At 38.8% G+C, this 18,279-nt stretch overlaps 1 protein-coding gene across 18 annotated transcripts in view; it reads right to left on the reverse strand.

Moving 5' to 3' along the window:
• LOC101087463 (phospholipid-transporting ATPase ABCA3-like) overlaps positions 1–18,279 on the reverse strand; it is a 224,156-nt gene that overhangs the window by 104,973 nt on the left and 100,904 nt on the right. For all 18 annotated transcript variants that reach the window (XM_045047758.1, XM_045047743.1, XM_045047746.1 and 15 more), the window contains one exon: positions 739–889. In XM_045047758.1, coding sequence (XP_044903693.1) covers positions 739–889 — 151 coding nt within the window. The remainder of the gene's footprint in view (positions 1–738; positions 890–18,279) is intronic.

The following is an 18,279-nucleotide window of genomic DNA, read 5'->3' on the forward strand; positions in this document are numbered from 1 at the left end:
CCCAACTTTACTGAATGAGTCAACCACCATGCATCTTTGAGGTTACATATCTAGAATTTTATTTCTAATTCTCCATGGTATTTCATTCTCTTATTCCAGAATATGACTAGAATTTTAATTCCATTCTGGTGCCTGATCACACTATACCATTCTGCTGATTCTCAAGAACTTTCAGATTTACTAGAAAAGAGGGCATTAAAGTCCTTCATATTCTTCTTGAATATGACAACTGGCTTTACTTTAGGAAATACTACATCAACTACTTACTTGTATATTACAAGAAGATAAAAATATCATACTCTGAAAGTCTCTGATAAGTACGTTTAGTTTCCATTTCCCTTTATTAGGATGGTTGTCTTAGGTACAGTTATTATTCTTTGTGATTCCCTTTGATGAAAAACTTGCTTAGCTAGTGTAGTCAAACTGCCTATTTACTCGAAGTTCTTGTCACCTTGACTTCAAGAGCCACCACTAAATTTTTATCTCATTATATTTATATTTCCATTCACTTCACTCACCAGACAAGTTTTACTCTACCAATACCATCCATTATAACCAATTAAAACCAGGAATCTATAGCCAAAAGCAGAATCCTTCTTTTCAGTGCAAGTGATAGCAATGACTGGAGTTTTGGTTTGTTAAATAAACTCTATTTGCTATGCCTTCAGAAACCAGAAAGAGCAATAATAACATCTGGTTATCTAAACATCAATCATTTTACATTCTTTGGACTCATACCTGTGTGTATACTCTTTGGGTAGAAGAAAAGATATTTCATTATTAACATTCTTCTCCAAAGTGGCTTCTGGTATATGATACTGAATAAATTTTAAGATTTCTTCATCATTGCAGTGAGCCTCCTTCACCATGACCATGTGGTATCCCACACCTGAGAAAATCCATTTAGAAGAATGAATAAAACAATTTTGTATTTCCAATATTCTTGTGAGACCACACTTGGCTTTCCATGGTTTGGGTGAGGTAGAATATAAGGCATGCTAATCATATGATTACAAGTCTAAGAAATCTAGTAAATACTTCTTTTGTAATTTCATTAATTTTCTTAGGGGCTGAGAGAACAGAGATAGGGAAAAATCTCTGTTACATAGTCTCTTGTTCTACTGACAATAAAATCTGAGAAAACAAGGTTAATATTCATTAAACAGATATACATTTGGTGCCTATTATATGTAAGGGAGTAAATTAATCAGATACAAGTCCTTTCCTTCAGAGATCTGAGAAACCTTTCCAAAGTAGTCTCCACCTCCACTACCTGCATTGCCCTAGGCTCTCAAAGGCGTGGCTGGGGGTGGGGTGGAGGAAGGGTAAGGCAGTAAAAACAAACAAACAAACAAACAAATGAACAAAAATGCCGTCAGGGCTCTTCAGAACTTTGTGAAAACATTGCAGTGGTACTCTGATAGCTCAGGACAGGACAAAAAAGCTAAGAAAAATACTTCTGAGGTACATCAGTCCTTTATTACAGTGGGCCTTTAAAGGGTAGGAAGAGGGCAGCAGCATAGAGAGAAAACCTTTGAGGTAAAGAAAATAGTTTAGAAATGGAAAGCAAAGAGCATTTGTCAGATCTAAAAGCTGGGAACTGAATTATAGCTTCACAAGATCCCCATGATCTCATTCATATACAGATCCCATCCTCTGCTAAGAGCAAAATCCTGATCCTATTACTAACACACTTGACGACAGTGATAAAGAAAATCTAAATAAAGGTGTAATACATCCCAATATTTGCTCGAATACAGGTTATATTAACTCAGTCTTCCATAACAGTGGCCTAATAGACCAGGGTATACCATTTACTGAGGATAATTATCAATTACTTTAGTCTCCACTATTATTTTATTCACAAATTGAATTCTAAAAATGAAAAAAACATGCAAGGAAACTAGAAAATATAACACTAAATGGGATGGAAAAAATCAAGAGAAGCAGACACAGAAATGTTTTCCAATAAGAAAACATATATATCCAGAATATGGCTCTATTAAATGGGGATCTATCTAACTTACCTGACAGAGAATTTAAAATAACATAATAAAGATGCTCACCAAGGTCAGGATACCAATGCATGAACAAAGTGAGAATTTCAACAAAGAAACAGAAAGCTTAAGCAGTACCGAAAAGAGGCTCCAAGGAGGAGCCAAGATGGCGAAACAGCATGGAAGTTTTTTGTGTGTCTCACATCCATGAAATACAGCCAGACCAATACTAAACCATCCTACACACCTAGGAAACTTATTGGAGGATTAGCACAACAGTCTGCACAACCTGAACTACAGAATTCATCAGGTACGTGGCACAGAGAGGTGAATTTGGGGAGCAAGAAGCTGCTGAGGGTAGGGAACCGCTTTTGTGGGCGGAGAGAGGACAGAGACTGGGGAGGGGGGCAGAATACGGGAAAAGTACCCCTCCCCAAAAGCAGCTGGAGAGAAAGTGGAAAATTGGAAACAGCCACAGGGGCTAAACTAAAAAGGAGAAAGGAGAAAGGAGAGGGTTTAAATTCCATTAGCACTGTAAACAAAGGGAGTGCAAAGGCTGCAACTCCTCAGCTCGATACCTGGTGGTGCTCTGGTGGGAAGGGCGAATCCCCAGGAACAGAGTGGGGTCCAGGAAGTTCTCGAGCTACACAGGGAAAAGTGGTTCCACTGCTGGAAGGACATTTGGTAGAGACTGTTGAAGCCACCTGGTCCCAGCAGATCCCAGAAAACAGTCACATTCACTGGTGCTGGAACAAGGTCATTAAGTGTGAAGCCTGGTGCCAGATGTGTGTTGTGATTTTTCATAATCCCTGAAATGCTGCTGCTACACTATCTCGCAAACTTTTTCTGGGGTGGGCTGGCACCTGGCTGCAGTCTCGGGACACCGGCAGCAGCAGGGTCCAGCAAGTGTTCCTAGGTGCAGCCGACATTTGGCCATTGCTCATTCGGCCACTGCTCGGTGAGACCCTCCTGCAGAGGGACGGAACAGGTCAAAGCCGCAGTCCTTCAGAAGTAAGGGGCCGGGGAAAACAGCTGCATCTGAGACAAAACTCAGGAGAGAGGTACTGCCTGGGGCCTGGTCACAGAGAGTGAAAAAGCAGGGAGTGGATGAAAGCTGAAGACAGAGGACGGGTGCATGATTGCTGATCTGGGAGAACAGACTGGGTAGCTGGGTGGCGCCGTTTTCACCACTCCCAGGCATGTGCATACACACCTATGAGCACCGCAACAATCCACCCCAGTAGGCTTGCAGTGCCTTCTAGTGGAGAGTGGAGCTGTTACACTGAGCCCGGGCCAAATTTGCTCTTCAAGAACACAGGTCTATCCACCAGGTTAGTTTATGGACTATAAAGCGCTACAGAGACTGATTTCTAGGGGAAAACAAAGTAATTTCAGCCCTACTTCAATCTGTTAGCAGGTTCATCTATTCAATTTTCTTTCTTTCTTTCTTTTTCTCTTTTGCACTTCTTTTTCTTGAATACAGAAGGAGAGAGAATTCATTTTTATTTTTAATTTTTATTAAAAATATTTTTCTTAAATTTTTATTACTATATTTTTTAATTTTCTGTAAATTTTTTCAAATTCTATTTTACCCCCATCATCTCATTTTAGTCTACTTCAGTGTATTTTTTTCAAATTCTCAAATGATTTCCTTTTTTTTCTGCTCTGACCTTTTTTCTCTAATCTGTCAAACCACTTTCAACACCCAGACCAAAACACACCAAGGATCTAGCATCATCTATTTTATTTTTGTGTGTGTGTTTTTAATTTTTAATTTTAATATTTTTTTATTTCAATTTTTTATTTTCAATTTTTCTACCTCATTAATTCCTTTTCTCCCTTCAAAATGACAAAACAAAGAGCACCCCAAAAGAAAGAGCATGAAGAAATGACAGCCAGGGATTTAACCAACACAGACACAAGCAAGATGTGTGAACCAGGATTTAGAATCACGATAATAAGAACACTAGCTGGAGTCAAAAATAGATTAGAATCCCTTTCTGCAGAGATAAAAGAAGTAAAAAATATCCAGAATGAAATTAAAAATGCTATAACTGAGCGGCAACCATGGATGGATGCAGCGGCGGCAAGGATGGATGAGGCAGAACAGAGAATAAGTGATATAGAGGACAAACTTATAGAGAATAATGAAACAGAAAAAAAAGAGGGAGATTAAGGCAAAAGAGCATGATTTAAGAATTAGAGAAATCAGTGACTGATTAAAAAGGAACAAAATCAGAATCATAGGGGGTCCCAGAAGAGGAGAGAAATAGGGGTAGAAGGGTTATGTGAGCAAATCATAGCAGAAAACTTTCCTAACCTGGGGAAAGACACAGACATCAAAATCCAGGAAGCACAGAGAACCCCCATTAGATTCAACAAAAATCAACCATCAACAAGGCATATCATAGTCAAATTCACAAAATACTCAGGCAAGGAGAGAATCGTGAAAGCATCAAGGGAAAAAAAAAACCCCTAATCTACAAGGGCAGACAGATCAGGTTTGTGGCAGACCTATCCACAGAAACTTGGCAGGCCAGAAAGGAGTGGCAGGATATATTCAATGTGCTGAAACAGAAAAATATGCAGCCAAGAATTCTTTATCCAACAAGGCTGTCATTCAAAATAGAAGGAGAGAGAGAAAAAGTTTCTCAGACAAACAAAAACTAAAGGAGTTTGTGACCACTAAACCAGCCCTGCAAGAAATTTTAAGGGGACTCTCTGAGGGGAGAAAAGATGAAAATATACATATAAAAATAAATAAATACCAAAAGCAACAAAGATTAGAAAGGACCAGAAAACACCACCAGAAACTCCAACTCTACAAGCATCATAATGGCAATAAATTCATATCTTTCATTACTCACTCTAAATGTCAGTGGACTCAAGGCTCCAATCAAAAGACACAGGATAACAGAATGGATAAGAAAACAAGATCCATCTATATGCTGTTTACAAGAGACCCACTTTAGACCTAAAGACACCTTCAGATTGAAAATAAGGGGATGGAGAACCATCTATCATGCTAATGGTCAACAAAAGAAAGCTGGAGTAGCCATACTTATATCAAACAATCTAGACTTTAAAATAGACTGTATCAAGACAAGCAGAAGGGCATTATATCATAATCATGGGGTCTATCCACCAAGAAGACCTAACAATCGCAAACATTTATGCGCAAAATGTGACAGTACCCAAATATATAAATCAATTAATCACAAACATAAAGAAACTCATCAATAGTAATACCATAATAGCAGGAGACTTCAACACCCCACTCTGAGCAATGGACAGATCATCTAATAAAAAAATCAACAAGGAAACAATGGCTTTGAATGAAACACTGACCAGATGAACTTAACAGATATATTCAGAACATTTCATCTTGAAGCAGCAGAATATACATTCTTCTCCAGTGCACATGGAATGTTCTCCAGAATAGACCATATACTGGGACAAAAATCAGCCCTAAGTAAGTACAAAAAGATCGAGATCATACCGTGCATATTTTCAGATCAAAACGCTACGAAACTCAAAATCAACCACAAGAAAAAGTTTGGAAAGGTAACAAATACTTGGAAACTGAAGAACACCTACTAAACAATGAATGGGCTAACCAAGCTGTTAAAGAGCAAATTAAAAAGTATATAGAAGTCAATGAAAATGATAACACCACAACCCAAAACCTCTGGGATGCAGCAAAGGGGGTCATAAGAGGAAAGTATACAGCAATCCAGGCCTTTCTAAAGAAGAAAGGGGATCTCAGATACACAACCTAACATTACACCATAAGGATCTGGAAAAAGAACAGCAAATAAAACCCCAAACCAGCAGAAGACAGGAAATAATAAAGATTAAAGCATAAATTAATGCTATCAAAACTAAAAACACAGTAGAACATATCAATGAAACCAGAACCTGGTTCTTTGAAAGAATTAACAAAATTGATAAACCAGTAGCCTGTTTGATCAAAAGAAAAAGGAAAGGCTCCAAATAAATAAAATCAAGAATGAAAGAGGAGAGATCACAACCAACACAACAGAAATAAAAACAATAATAAGAGAATATTATGAGCAATTATATGCCAACAAAATGGGCAATCTGGAAGAAACGGACAAATTCCTAGAAACATATACACTACCAAAAGTGAAACAGGAAGAAAGAGAAAATGTGAACAGACCCATAACCAGTAAGGAAATAGATTAGTAATAAAAAATCTGCCAAAAAATGAGTCCAGGGCCAGATGGCTTTCCAACGGAATTCTACCAAACATTTAAGGAAGAGTTAACACCTATTCTCTTGAAGCTGTTCCAAAAAATAGAATGGAAGGAAAACTTCCAAACTCTTTCTATGAAGGCAGCATTACCCTGATTCCAAAACCAGACAGAGACCCCCACTAAAAACGAGAACTGTAGACCAGCTTCCCCGATGAACATGGACACAAAAATCCTCAACAAGACATTAGCCAACCAGATCCAACAATACATTAAAAAAATTATTCACCACGACCAAGTGGGATTTATAACTGGGATGTAGGGCTGGTTCAATATCCACAAAACAATTAACGTGATTGATCACATCAATAAAAGAAAGGACAAGAACCATATGATCCCCTCAATAGATGCAGAGAAAGCATTTGACAAAATACAGCATCCTTTCCTGATAAAAGCCCTCAAGAAAGTAGGGATAAAAGGAGCATACCTTAAGATCATAAAAGCTATACATGAATGACCCAATGCTAATATCATCCTCAATGGGGAAAAACTGAGAGCTTCCCCCTAAGGTCAGGAACAAGACAGGGATGTCCACTCTCATCACTGTTATTCAACATAGTATTGGAAGTCTTAGCCTCTGCAATCAGACAACACAAAGAAATAAAAGGCATCCAAATCGGCCAGGAGGAGATCAAACTTTCACTCTTCGCAGATGACAGGATACTCTCTATGGAAAACCCAAAAGATTCCACCAAAAAAAACTGCTAGGAATGATCCATGAATTCAGCAAGGTTGCAGGATATCAACACACAGAAATTGATTGCATTCTTATACACCAACAATGAAGCGACAGAGATATCAAGGAATCGATCCCATTCACAGTTGTGCAAAAAACCATAAAATACCTAGGAATAAATCTAACCAAAGAGGTGAAAAAAACTATACACTGAAAACTATAGAAAGCTTATGAAAGAAATTGAAGAAGACACACACAAAAAAGGAAAAATATTCCATGTTTCTGGATAGGAAGAACAAATATTGCTAAAATGTCAATACTACCCAAAGCAATCTACATATTCAATGTAATCCCTATCAAAGTAACACCAGCATTCTTCACAGAGATAGAACAAATAATCCTAAAATTTATTTGGAACCAGAAAAGACCCTGAATAGTCAAAGTGATCCTGAAAAAGAAAACCAAAGCAGGAGGCATCACAATCCCAGACTTCAAGGTATACTACAAAGCTATAATCATCAAGACAGTAAGGTACTGGCACAAAACAAACACTCAGATAAATGGAACAGAATAGAGAACCCAGAAATGGACCCAAAAATGTATGGCTAACTAATCTTTGATGAAGCAGGAAAGAATATCCAATGGAATAAAGATAGTGTCTTCAGCAAGTGGTGCTGGGAAAACTGGACAGTGACATGCAGAAGAATGAACCTGGACCACTTTCTTACACCAGACACAAAAATAAACTCAACATGCATGAAAGACCTAAATGTAAGACAGGAAGCCATCAAAATCCTCGAGGAAAAATCAGGCAAAAACCTCTTTGATCTTGGCCACAGCAACTTCTTACTCAACACGTCTCTGAGGCAAGGGAAACAAAAGCAAAAATGAACTACTGGGACCTCATCAAAATAAAATATTCTGCACAGCGAAGGAAACAATCAGTAAAACTAAAAGGCAACTGACAGAATGGGAGAAGATATTTGCAAGTGACCTATCAGATAAAGGGTTAGTATCCAAAATCTACAAAGAACTTATCAAACTCAACACCCAAAAAACAAATAATCCAGTGACGAAAAGGGCAAAAGACATGAATAGACACTTCTCCAAAAAGACAGCCAGATGGCCAACCAACACATGAAAAAATGCTCAACATCACTCATCATCAGGGAAATATAAATCAAAACCACCATGAGATACCACCTCAGACCTGTCAGAATCGCTAACGTTAACAATTCAGGCAACAACAGATGTTGGTGAGGATGCAGAGAAAGAGGATCTCTTTTGCATTGTTGGTGGGAATGCAAGCTGGTGCAGCCACTCTGGAAAACAGTATGGAGGTTCCTCAAAAACTAAAAATAGAACTACCCTACGACCCAGCAATTACACTACTAGGCATTTATCCACGGGATAGAGGTGTGCTGTGTCGAAGGGACACATGCACCCCCATGCTTATGGCAGCACTATCAACAATAGCCAAAGTATGGAAAGAACCCAAATGTCCATCATGGATGAATGCATAAAGATAAATGGTGTGTGTGTGTGTGTGTGTGTGTGTGTGTGTGTGTGTGTGTGTATATATATATATATATAATCCATATATATATCCATATAATGGATAAAGATGAATGGTGTATACACACACACACACAATGGAGTATTACTTGGCAATCAAAAAGAATGAAATCTTGCCAATTGCAACTATGTGGATGGAACTAGAGGGTATTATGCTAAGCAAAATTAGTCAGAGAAAGACAAATATCATATGGCTTCACTCATATGAGGACTTTAAGACAAAGAACAGATGAACATAAGGGAAGGGAAGCAAAAACAATATATAAACAGGGAGAGGGACAAAACATAAGAGACTTTTAAATATGAAGAACAAACAGAGGGCTACTGGAGGGGTTGTGGGAGGGGGGGATGGGCTAAATGGGTAAGGGGCATTAAGGAATCTACTCTTGAAATCACTGTTTCACTATATGCTAACTAATTTGGATGTAAATTAAAAAAAAAAAAGAAGTACCAAAAAGAAGTTGCAGAGCTGAAGAATATAGTAACTAAATTGAAAAATTCATTATACAGGTTCAAAAGTGGACTACATAAAGTGGACAAAAGGATGGGTGATCTCAAAGTCAAGTCATTAATTGGTCAAGTGAATTAATTAGTCAAGTGAATAATTTCACTCAGAGGAACAAAAGAAAACAAAAAAGAATGAAAAAGAGTAAATAAAGCCCAAGAGACTTATGGAATATCACTAAGTAGAGCAATAAATGCAATATAAGAGTCCCATATGGGGAGAAAGTGGGGGGAGTTAGAAAGTTTATTCAAAGAAATAATGGCTGAAAACTTCCGAACCAAGGAAAACAAATGGACATTCCGGGTCACAAATGCAAAAGATCTATACTAGATGAATCCAAAGATATCTACAATAAAACACATTATAATCCAATAGTAAAAAGTCAAAGACAAAGAGAGGGTTTTGAAAAGCAAGTTGTCACATACAAGGGAACACACATGAGACTATTAGCTGATTTTTCAGCAGAAACCTGAAAAGATGGCTAGAAGGGAATGATGAGATATATTCAAAGTACTCAAAGAAAAAATTACCAAGAATACTATACATGGCAAAGTGTCTTTCAAAAATTAAGGAGCAAGATTTTACTAGACAAACAAAAGCTAAGAGAGTTTACTACCACTATATCTGCATTATAAGAAATGCTAAAGGGAGTTATTCAAATTGAAAAGAAAAGGAAAGAAAGGATGGTAAACAGTAATACAAAGTCATATGAAAGTATAAATCTCACAGGTAGTGTTAAATATACAGACAAATACAGAATAATTTATATTGTAATGGTGGTGGGTAAATTACTTAAAGAAACTTGTTTTTAATCTTTCTTTATTTTGAGAGAGAGACAGAGTGTGAGCAGGGGTGGAGCTGATGGGAGGGAGACACAGAATCAGAAGCAGGCTCCAGGCACTGAGCTATCAGCACAGAGCCCAACATGGGGCTCAAACTCACGAATTGTGAGATCATGACCTGAGCCGAAGTTGGATGCTTAACTGACTGACCCACCCAGGCACCCCTAAATTACTTTTAATTCTACTATAAAAGTTAAAAGATAAAAGCATTAAACACTATAACTAAAAAGTGTTATATTTTTAATAAAAAGTATAACTAAATAATAAGATACACAATACACAACACAAATAGATATAAATCTGATATCAATAACTAAAGTTTTATGAGGGGAGTAAAGAAAACAGTTTTTTATATGCAATGGAGGTTAAGTTGTTATCAGCTTATAATATACTGTTATATTTTATGTACATCCCATAATAACCACAAAGAAAATATGCCTAGAAATTACACAAAAGAAAAAGAAAGAAATCAAAACATATCAATACAAAAATTAGTAAAAAGGAAATGAAGACAGCAAGAGATGAAAAGAAGGACATAAGAACTTCAAGGCAAATGGGACATGATTAGCAATAGTACTTCCTTATCAAAATATGTGTTAAATAAAAACTGATTAAACTCTCCAATCAAAAGACAGAGTAACTGAATACATAAAAAAAAAAGATCCACTCCTAAAAGAGAACACTGAGTTAAAAGCCTCTTGACATAGGTCTTGGCAATGATTTTTTTTGGATATGAAGTCAAAAGCACAGGAAACCAAATAAAAGAGTAGTTTGACTACACCAAACTAAAAACATTCTGAGAAGCAAAGGAAACAATCAACAAAATGGAAAGGCTACATACAGAATAAAGGAAAATGTTTGCAAACCAAAAATTTCTAGAAGAAAATACAGGCAGTAATCTGACATTGGCTGTAGAAACATTTTTCTAGACAGGTCTCTGACAAGGAAAACAAAAGCAAAATTAAATTATTGAGATTACACCCAAACAAGCTTTTGCACAGGGAAGGAAACCATCAACAAAACAAAAACACAGCACATTGATTGGGAGAAGTTATTTGCAAATGATAACCAATAAAGGGTTAATATCCATGATATATACATATGTATATATATGTATATATACATATGTATATATATAACTTTTATATATATAAATTATGCAACTCAACTCCAAAAAACAAATAATCCAATTAAAAAACAAATAATCCAATTAAAACCAGACATTTCTCCAAAGAAGACATACAGAAGGCCAATAGACACATGAAAAGATGCTCAACATCACTTATCATCAGGAAAATGCAAATCAAAACCACAAGGAGAATCACCACATGCCTGTCAGAATGGCTAGAATCAGTAACACAAGAAACAACAGGTGATGGTGAGGATGTGGAAAAAAAAGAATCTGTTAGTGGGAATGGAAATTGGTGCTGCCACTGTGGAAAACAGTATGGAGGTTCCTCAACAAATTAAAAATAGAACTACTATATGATCCAGCAATTCCACTACTGGGTATTTACCCACAGAACACAAAAACAGTAATTCAAAAAGATACATGTACCTGTATGTTTCCTTTAGCATTATTTATCATAGCCAAGATATGGAAGCAACCCAAGTATCCATCCATTGATGAACAGATCAAGAAGATGTGGTAAATATATACAATGGAATATAACTTAGCCATAAAAAAAGGCTAAACAAAGCTAGAGAGGGAAGGAACCAAACCAGAAGAGACTCTTAAAAAGTGAGGATAAACTGAGGGTTGATGGGGAAGGGGAAAGTGGGTGATGGGCACTGAGGAGGGCACCTGTTGGGATGAGCACTGGGTGTTGTATGGAAACCAATTTGACAATAAATCTCATTAAAAAAGTGAAATCTTGCTATTTTTGACAACATGGATAGACCTAGAGAGTGTCATGGTAAATGAAATAAATCAAAGACAGTACCAAATAATTTCCCTTGCATGTAGAATCTACAAAACAAAACAAAGAGACAAAACAAAACCAAGAGAGACTCATAAATATAAGAAAGAAACTGTCAGGGGGCGCCTGGGTGGCTCAGTCGATTGAGCTTCTGACTTGGGCTCAGGTCATGATCTCGCAGTGAGTTCGAGCCCCAAGTCAGGCTCTGTGCTGACAGCTCAGAGCCTGGAGCCTGCTTCGGAATCTGTGTCCCTCTCTTTGCCCCTCCCTCACTCATGCTCTGTCTCTCTCTGTCTCAGAAATAAATAAATATTTGGGGATTCTAGGGAAGATAGTGGCGTAGGAGGACGCTGGGCTCACCACGCATCCTGCTGATCACTTAGATTCCACCTACACCTGCCTAAATAACCCAACCACCACCAGAAGACTAGCAGAATGGAGTCTCTGGAGCCAAGTGTAGACGAGAGGCCCACGGAAGAGGGTAGGAAGGGTGGAGAGGCGATGGCGCTGTACGGACTGGCGGGAGGGAGCCGGAGTGGAGGGGCGGTCCACCGGCCAAGCAGAGCCCCTGAGTCTGGATTGCAAAAGTGGAGGGGCCAGACGGAGTGTGTTCCAACAGCAAGCGGGATTTACTATCTGGGAGGTCATAAGTTAACAGCTCTGCTGGGAAAGTGGGAAGGCTGGAGGACAACGGGAGGGAGAGTTGCTGAGCCCCGGGACAACAGAGCTCAGTTTGGCGAGGAGCAAAGGCACTCGCCGGCGCCATCTCCCTCGCCCATCCCCAGCCAAAATCCCAAAGGGAACCAGTTCCTGCCAGAGAAATTCCTTGCACCCCGCAAACACCCAGCCCTATGCTTCTGCAGAGCCACCCCTCCTGCAGCCGGTCTGACTCCCTCCCGCTGCCACAGGGCCCCTCCTGAAGTGGATCACCTAAGGAGAAGCGAGCTAAGCCTGCCCCTCCTGCCCCTGTGCACCTGGCCTACCCACCCCAGCTAATACGCCAGATCCCCAGCACCACAAGCCTGGCAGTGTGCAAGTAGCCCAGACAGGCCACGCCACCCCACAGTGAATCCCGCCCCTAGGAGAGGGGAAGAGAAGGCACACACCAGTCTGACTGTGGCCCCAGCGGTGGGCTGGGGGCAGACATCAGGTCTGACTGCGATCCTGCCCACCAACTCCAGTTATACACCACAGAACAGGGGAAGTGCCCTGCAGGTCCCCACCACTCCAGGGACTATCCAAAATGACCAAACGATAGAATTCACCTCAAAAGAATCTCCAGGAAATAACAAGAGCTAATGAACTGATCAAAAAGGATTTAAATAATATAACAGAAAGTGAATTTAGAATAATAGTCATAAAATTAATCGCTGGGCTTGAAAACAGTATAGAGGACAACAGAGAATCTCTTGCTACAGAGGTCAAGGGACTAAGGAACAGTCAGGAGGGGCTGAAAAACGCTTTAAACGAGATGCAAAAAAAAATGGAAATGACCACAGCTCGGATTGAAGAGGCAGAGGAGAGAATAGGTGAACTAGAAGATAAAATTATGGAAAAAGAGGAAGCTGAGAAAAAGAGAGATAAAAAAATCCAGGAGTATGAGGGGAAAATTAGAGAACTAAGTGATGCACTAAAAAGAAATAATACACGCATAATTGGTATCCCAGAGGAGGAAGAGAGAGGGAAAGGTGCTGAAGGTGTACTAGAAGAAATAATAGCTGAGAACTTCCCTGAACTGGCGAAGGAAAAAGGCATTGAAATCCAAGAGGCACAGAGAACTCCCTTCAGACGTAACTTCAATCGATCTTCTGCACGACATATCATAGTGAAACTGGCAAAATACAAGGATAAAGAGAAAATTCTGAAAGCAGCAAGGGATAAACGTGCCCTGACATATACAGGGACCCTATAAGACTCGTGACCAATCTCTCTTCCGAAACTTGGCAGGCCAGAAGGATTGGCAGAACTTCAATGTGATGAGCAGAAAAAATATGCAGCCGAGAATCCTTTATACAGCAAGTCTGTCACTTAGAATAGAAGGAGAGATAAAGGTCTTCCCAAACAAACAAAAACTGAAGGAATTCGTCACCACTAAACCAACCCTACAAGAGATCCTAAGGGGGATCCTGTGAGACAAGGTACCAGAAACATCGCTACAAGCATAAGACATACAGATATCACAATGACTCTAAACCCGTCTCTTTCTATAATAACACTGAATGTAAATGGACTAAATGCGCCAACCAAAAGACATAGGGTATCAGAATGGATAAAAAAAAACAAGACCCATCTATTTGCTGTCTACAAGAGATTCATTTTAGACCTGAGGACGCCTTCGGATTGAAAGTGAGGGGATGGAGAACTATTTATCTGCTACTGGAAGCCAAAACAAAGCTGGAGTATCCATACTTATATCAGACAAACTAGACTTTAAATTAAAGGCTGTAACAAGAGATGAAGAAGGGCATTATATAATTATTACAGGGTCTATCCATCAGGAAGAGCTAACAATTAAAAATGTCTATGCACCGAATACGGGAGCCCCCAAATATATAAAACAAATACTCATAAACATAAGCAACCTTATTGATAAGAATGTGGTAACCGCAGGGGACTTTAACACTCCACTTACAGAAATGGATAGATCATCTAGACACACGGTCAATAAAGAACAAGGGCCCTGAATGATACACTGTATCAGATGGACCTGACACATATATTTGGAACTCTGCATCCCAAAGCAACAGAAATATACTTTCTTCTCGAGTGCACATGGGACATTCTCCAAGATAGATCACATACTGGGTCACAAAACAGCCCTTCATAAGTATACAAGAATTGAAATTATACCATGCATACTTTCAGACCACAAAACGATGAAGCTTGAAATCAACCACAGGAAAAAGTCTGGAAAACCTCCAAAAGCATGGAGGTTAAAGAACACCCTACTAAAGAATGAGTGGGTCAACCAGGCAATTAGAGAAGACATTAAAAAATATATGGAAACAAAAGAAAATGAAAATAAAACAATCCAAATGCTTTGGGATGCAGCAAAGGCAGTCCTGAGAGGAAAATACATTGCAATCCAGGCCTATCTCAAGAAACAAGAAAAATCCCAAATACAAAATCTAACAGCACACCTAAAGGAAATAGAAGCAGAACAGCAAAGATACCCCAAACCCAGCAGAAGAAGAGAAATAATAAAGATCAGAGCAGAAATAAACAATATAGAATCTAAAAAACTGTAGAGCAGATCAATGAAACCAAGAGTTGGTTTATGAAAAAATAAACGAAATTGACAAACCTCGATCCAGGCTTCTCAAAAAGAAAAGGGAGATGACCCAAATAGATAAAATCAGGAATGAAAATGGAATTATTGCAACCAATCCCTCATAGATACAAGCAATTATCAGGGAATACTAGGAAAAATTATATGCCAACAAATTGGACAACCTGGAAGAAATGGACAAATTCCTAAACACCCACACGCTTCCCAAACTCAATCAGGAGGAAATACAAAGCTTGAATAGACCCATAACCAGCGAAGAAATTGAATCGGTTATCAAAAATCTCCCAACAAATAAGAGTCCAGGACCAGGTGGCTTCCCAGGGGAGTTCTACCAGACATTTGAAGCAGAGATAATACCTATCCTTCTCAAGCTGTTCCAAGAAATAGAAAGGGAAGGAAAATTTCCAGACTCATTCTATGAAGCCAGTATTACTTTGGTTCCTAAACCAGACAGAGACCCAGTAAAAAAAGAGAACTACAGGCCAAAATCCCTGATGAATATGGATGCAAAAATTCTCAATAAGATACTAGCAAATCGAATTCAACAGCATATAAAAAGAATTATTCACCATGATCAAGTGGGATTCATTCCTGGGATGCAGGGCTGGTTCAACATTCACAAATCAATCAACGTGATACATCACATTAATAAAAGAAAAGATAAAGAACCATATGATCCTGTCAATCGATGCAGAAAGGCCTTTGACAAAATTCAGCACCCTTTCTTAATAAAAACCCTTGAGAAAGTCGGGATAGAAGGAACATACTTAAAGATCATAAAAGCCATTTATGAAAAGCCCACAGCTAACATCATCGTCAATGGGGAAAAACTGAGAGCTTTTCCCTGAGATCAGGAACACGACAGGGATGCCCACTCTCACCACTGTTGTTTAACATACTGTTGGAAGTTCTAGCATCAGCAATCAGACAACAAAAGGAAATCAAAGCATCAAAATTGGCAAAGATGAAGTCAAGCTTTCACTTTCTGCAAATGACATGATACTATACATGGAAAACCCGATAGACTCCACCAAAACTCTGATAGAACTGATACATGAATTCAGCAAAGTTGCAGGATACAAAATCAAGGTACAGAAATCAGTTGCATTCTCATACACTAACAATGAAGCAACAGAAAGACAAATAAAGGAACTTATCCCATTCACAATTGCACCAAGAAGCATAAAATACCTAGGAATAAACCTAACCAAAGATGTAACAGATCTGTATGCTGAAAACTATAGAAAGCTTATGAAGGTAATTGAAGAAGATATAAAGAAATGGAAAGACATTCCCTGCTCATGGATTGGAAGAACAAATATTGTCAAAATGTCAATACTACCCAAAGCTATCTACACATTCAATGCAATCCCAATCCAAATTGCACCAGCATTCTTCTCGAAACTAGAACAAGCAATCCTAAAATTCATATGAAACCACAAAAGGCCCCAAATAGCCAAAGTAATTTTGAAGAAGACCAAAGCAGGAGGCATCACAATCCCAAACTTTAGCCTCTACTACAAAGCTGTCATCATCAAGACAGCATGGTATGGGCACAAAAACAGACACATAGACCAATGGAATAGAATAGAAACCCCAGAACTAGACCCACAAAAGTATGGCCAACTCATCTTTGACAAAGCAGGAAAGAACATCCAATGGAAAAAAGACAGTCTCTTTAACAAATGGTGCTGCGAGAACTGGACAGCAACATGCAGAAGGTTGAAACTAGACCACTTTCTCACACCATTCACAAAAATAAACTCAAAATGGATTAAGGACCTGAATGTGAGACAGAAAACCATCAAAACCCTAGAGGAGAAAGCAGGAAAAGACCTCTCTGACCTCAGCCATAGCAATCTCTTACTCGACACATCCCCAAAGGCAAGGCAATTAAAAGCAAAAATGAACTACTGGGACCTTATGAAGATAAAAGGCTTCTGCACAGCAAAGGAAACAACCAACAAAACTAAAAGGCAACCAATGGAATGGGAAAAGCTATTTGCAAATGACATATCGGACAAAGGGCTAGTATCCAAAATCTATAAAGAGCTCACCAAACTCCACACCCAAAAAACAAATAACCCAGTGAAGAAATGGGCAGAAAACATGAATAGACACTTCTCTAAAGAAGACATCCGGATGGCCAACAGGCACATGAAAAGATGCTCAACGTCGCTCCTTATCAGGGAAATACAAATCAAAACCACACTCAGATATCACCTCACGCCAGTCAGAGTGGCCAAGATGAACAAATCAGGAGACTATAGATGCTGGAGAGGATGTGGAGAAACGGGAACCCTCTTGCACTGTTGGTGGGAGTGCAAATTGGTGCAGCCACTCTGGAAAACAGTGCAGAGGTTCCTCAGAAAATTAACTATGACCCAGCAATAGCAGTGCTAGGAATTTACCCAAGGGATACAGGAGTACTGATGCATAGGGGCACTTGTACCCCAATGTTGATAGCAGCACTCTCAACAATAGCCAAATTATGGAAAGAGCCTAAATGTCCATCAACTGATGAACGGATAAAGAAATTGTGGTTTATATACACAATGGAGTACTACGTGGCAATGAGAAAGAACGAAATATGGCCCTTTGTAGCAACGTGGATGGAACTGGAGAGTGTGATGCTAAGTGAAATGAGCCATACAGAGAAAGACAGATACCATATGGTTTCACTCTTATGTGGATCCTGAGAAACTTAACAGGAACCCATGGGGGAGGGGAAGGAGAAAAAAAAAAAAAAGAGGTTAGAGTGGGAGAGAGCCAAAGCATAAGAGACTGTTAAAAACTGAGAACAAACTGAGGGTTGATGGGGGGTGGAAGGGAGGAGAGAGTGGGTGATGGGTATTGAGGAGGGCACCTTTTGGGATGAGTACTGGGTGTTGTATGGAAACCAATTTGTCAATAAATTTCATAAAAAAAAAAAAAAGAAACTGTCAGTTACCAGAAGCAGAAGGGGTTGGAGGCCAAGCAAATAGGTGAAGGGGATTAAGAGGAATAAACTTCTGGTTACCAAATAAATAGGTAATGAAGATATAATACACAGCATAGAGAATACATTCAATAATATTATAATAACTTTGTATGATTACAGATGGTAACTAGACTTATGGGGATCATTTTGTCATGTATAAAAATACTGAATCCCTATGATGTAAACCTGAAAATAATATGACACTGTATGTCAACTCTACTT

The sequence above is a fragment of the Felis catus genome, chromosome E3, assembly GCF_018350175.1.
Source record: "Felis catus isolate Fca126 chromosome E3, F.catus_Fca126_mat1.0, whole genome shotgun sequence".
Classification (NCBI taxonomy): domain Eukaryota; kingdom Metazoa; phylum Chordata; class Mammalia; order Carnivora; family Felidae; genus Felis; species Felis catus.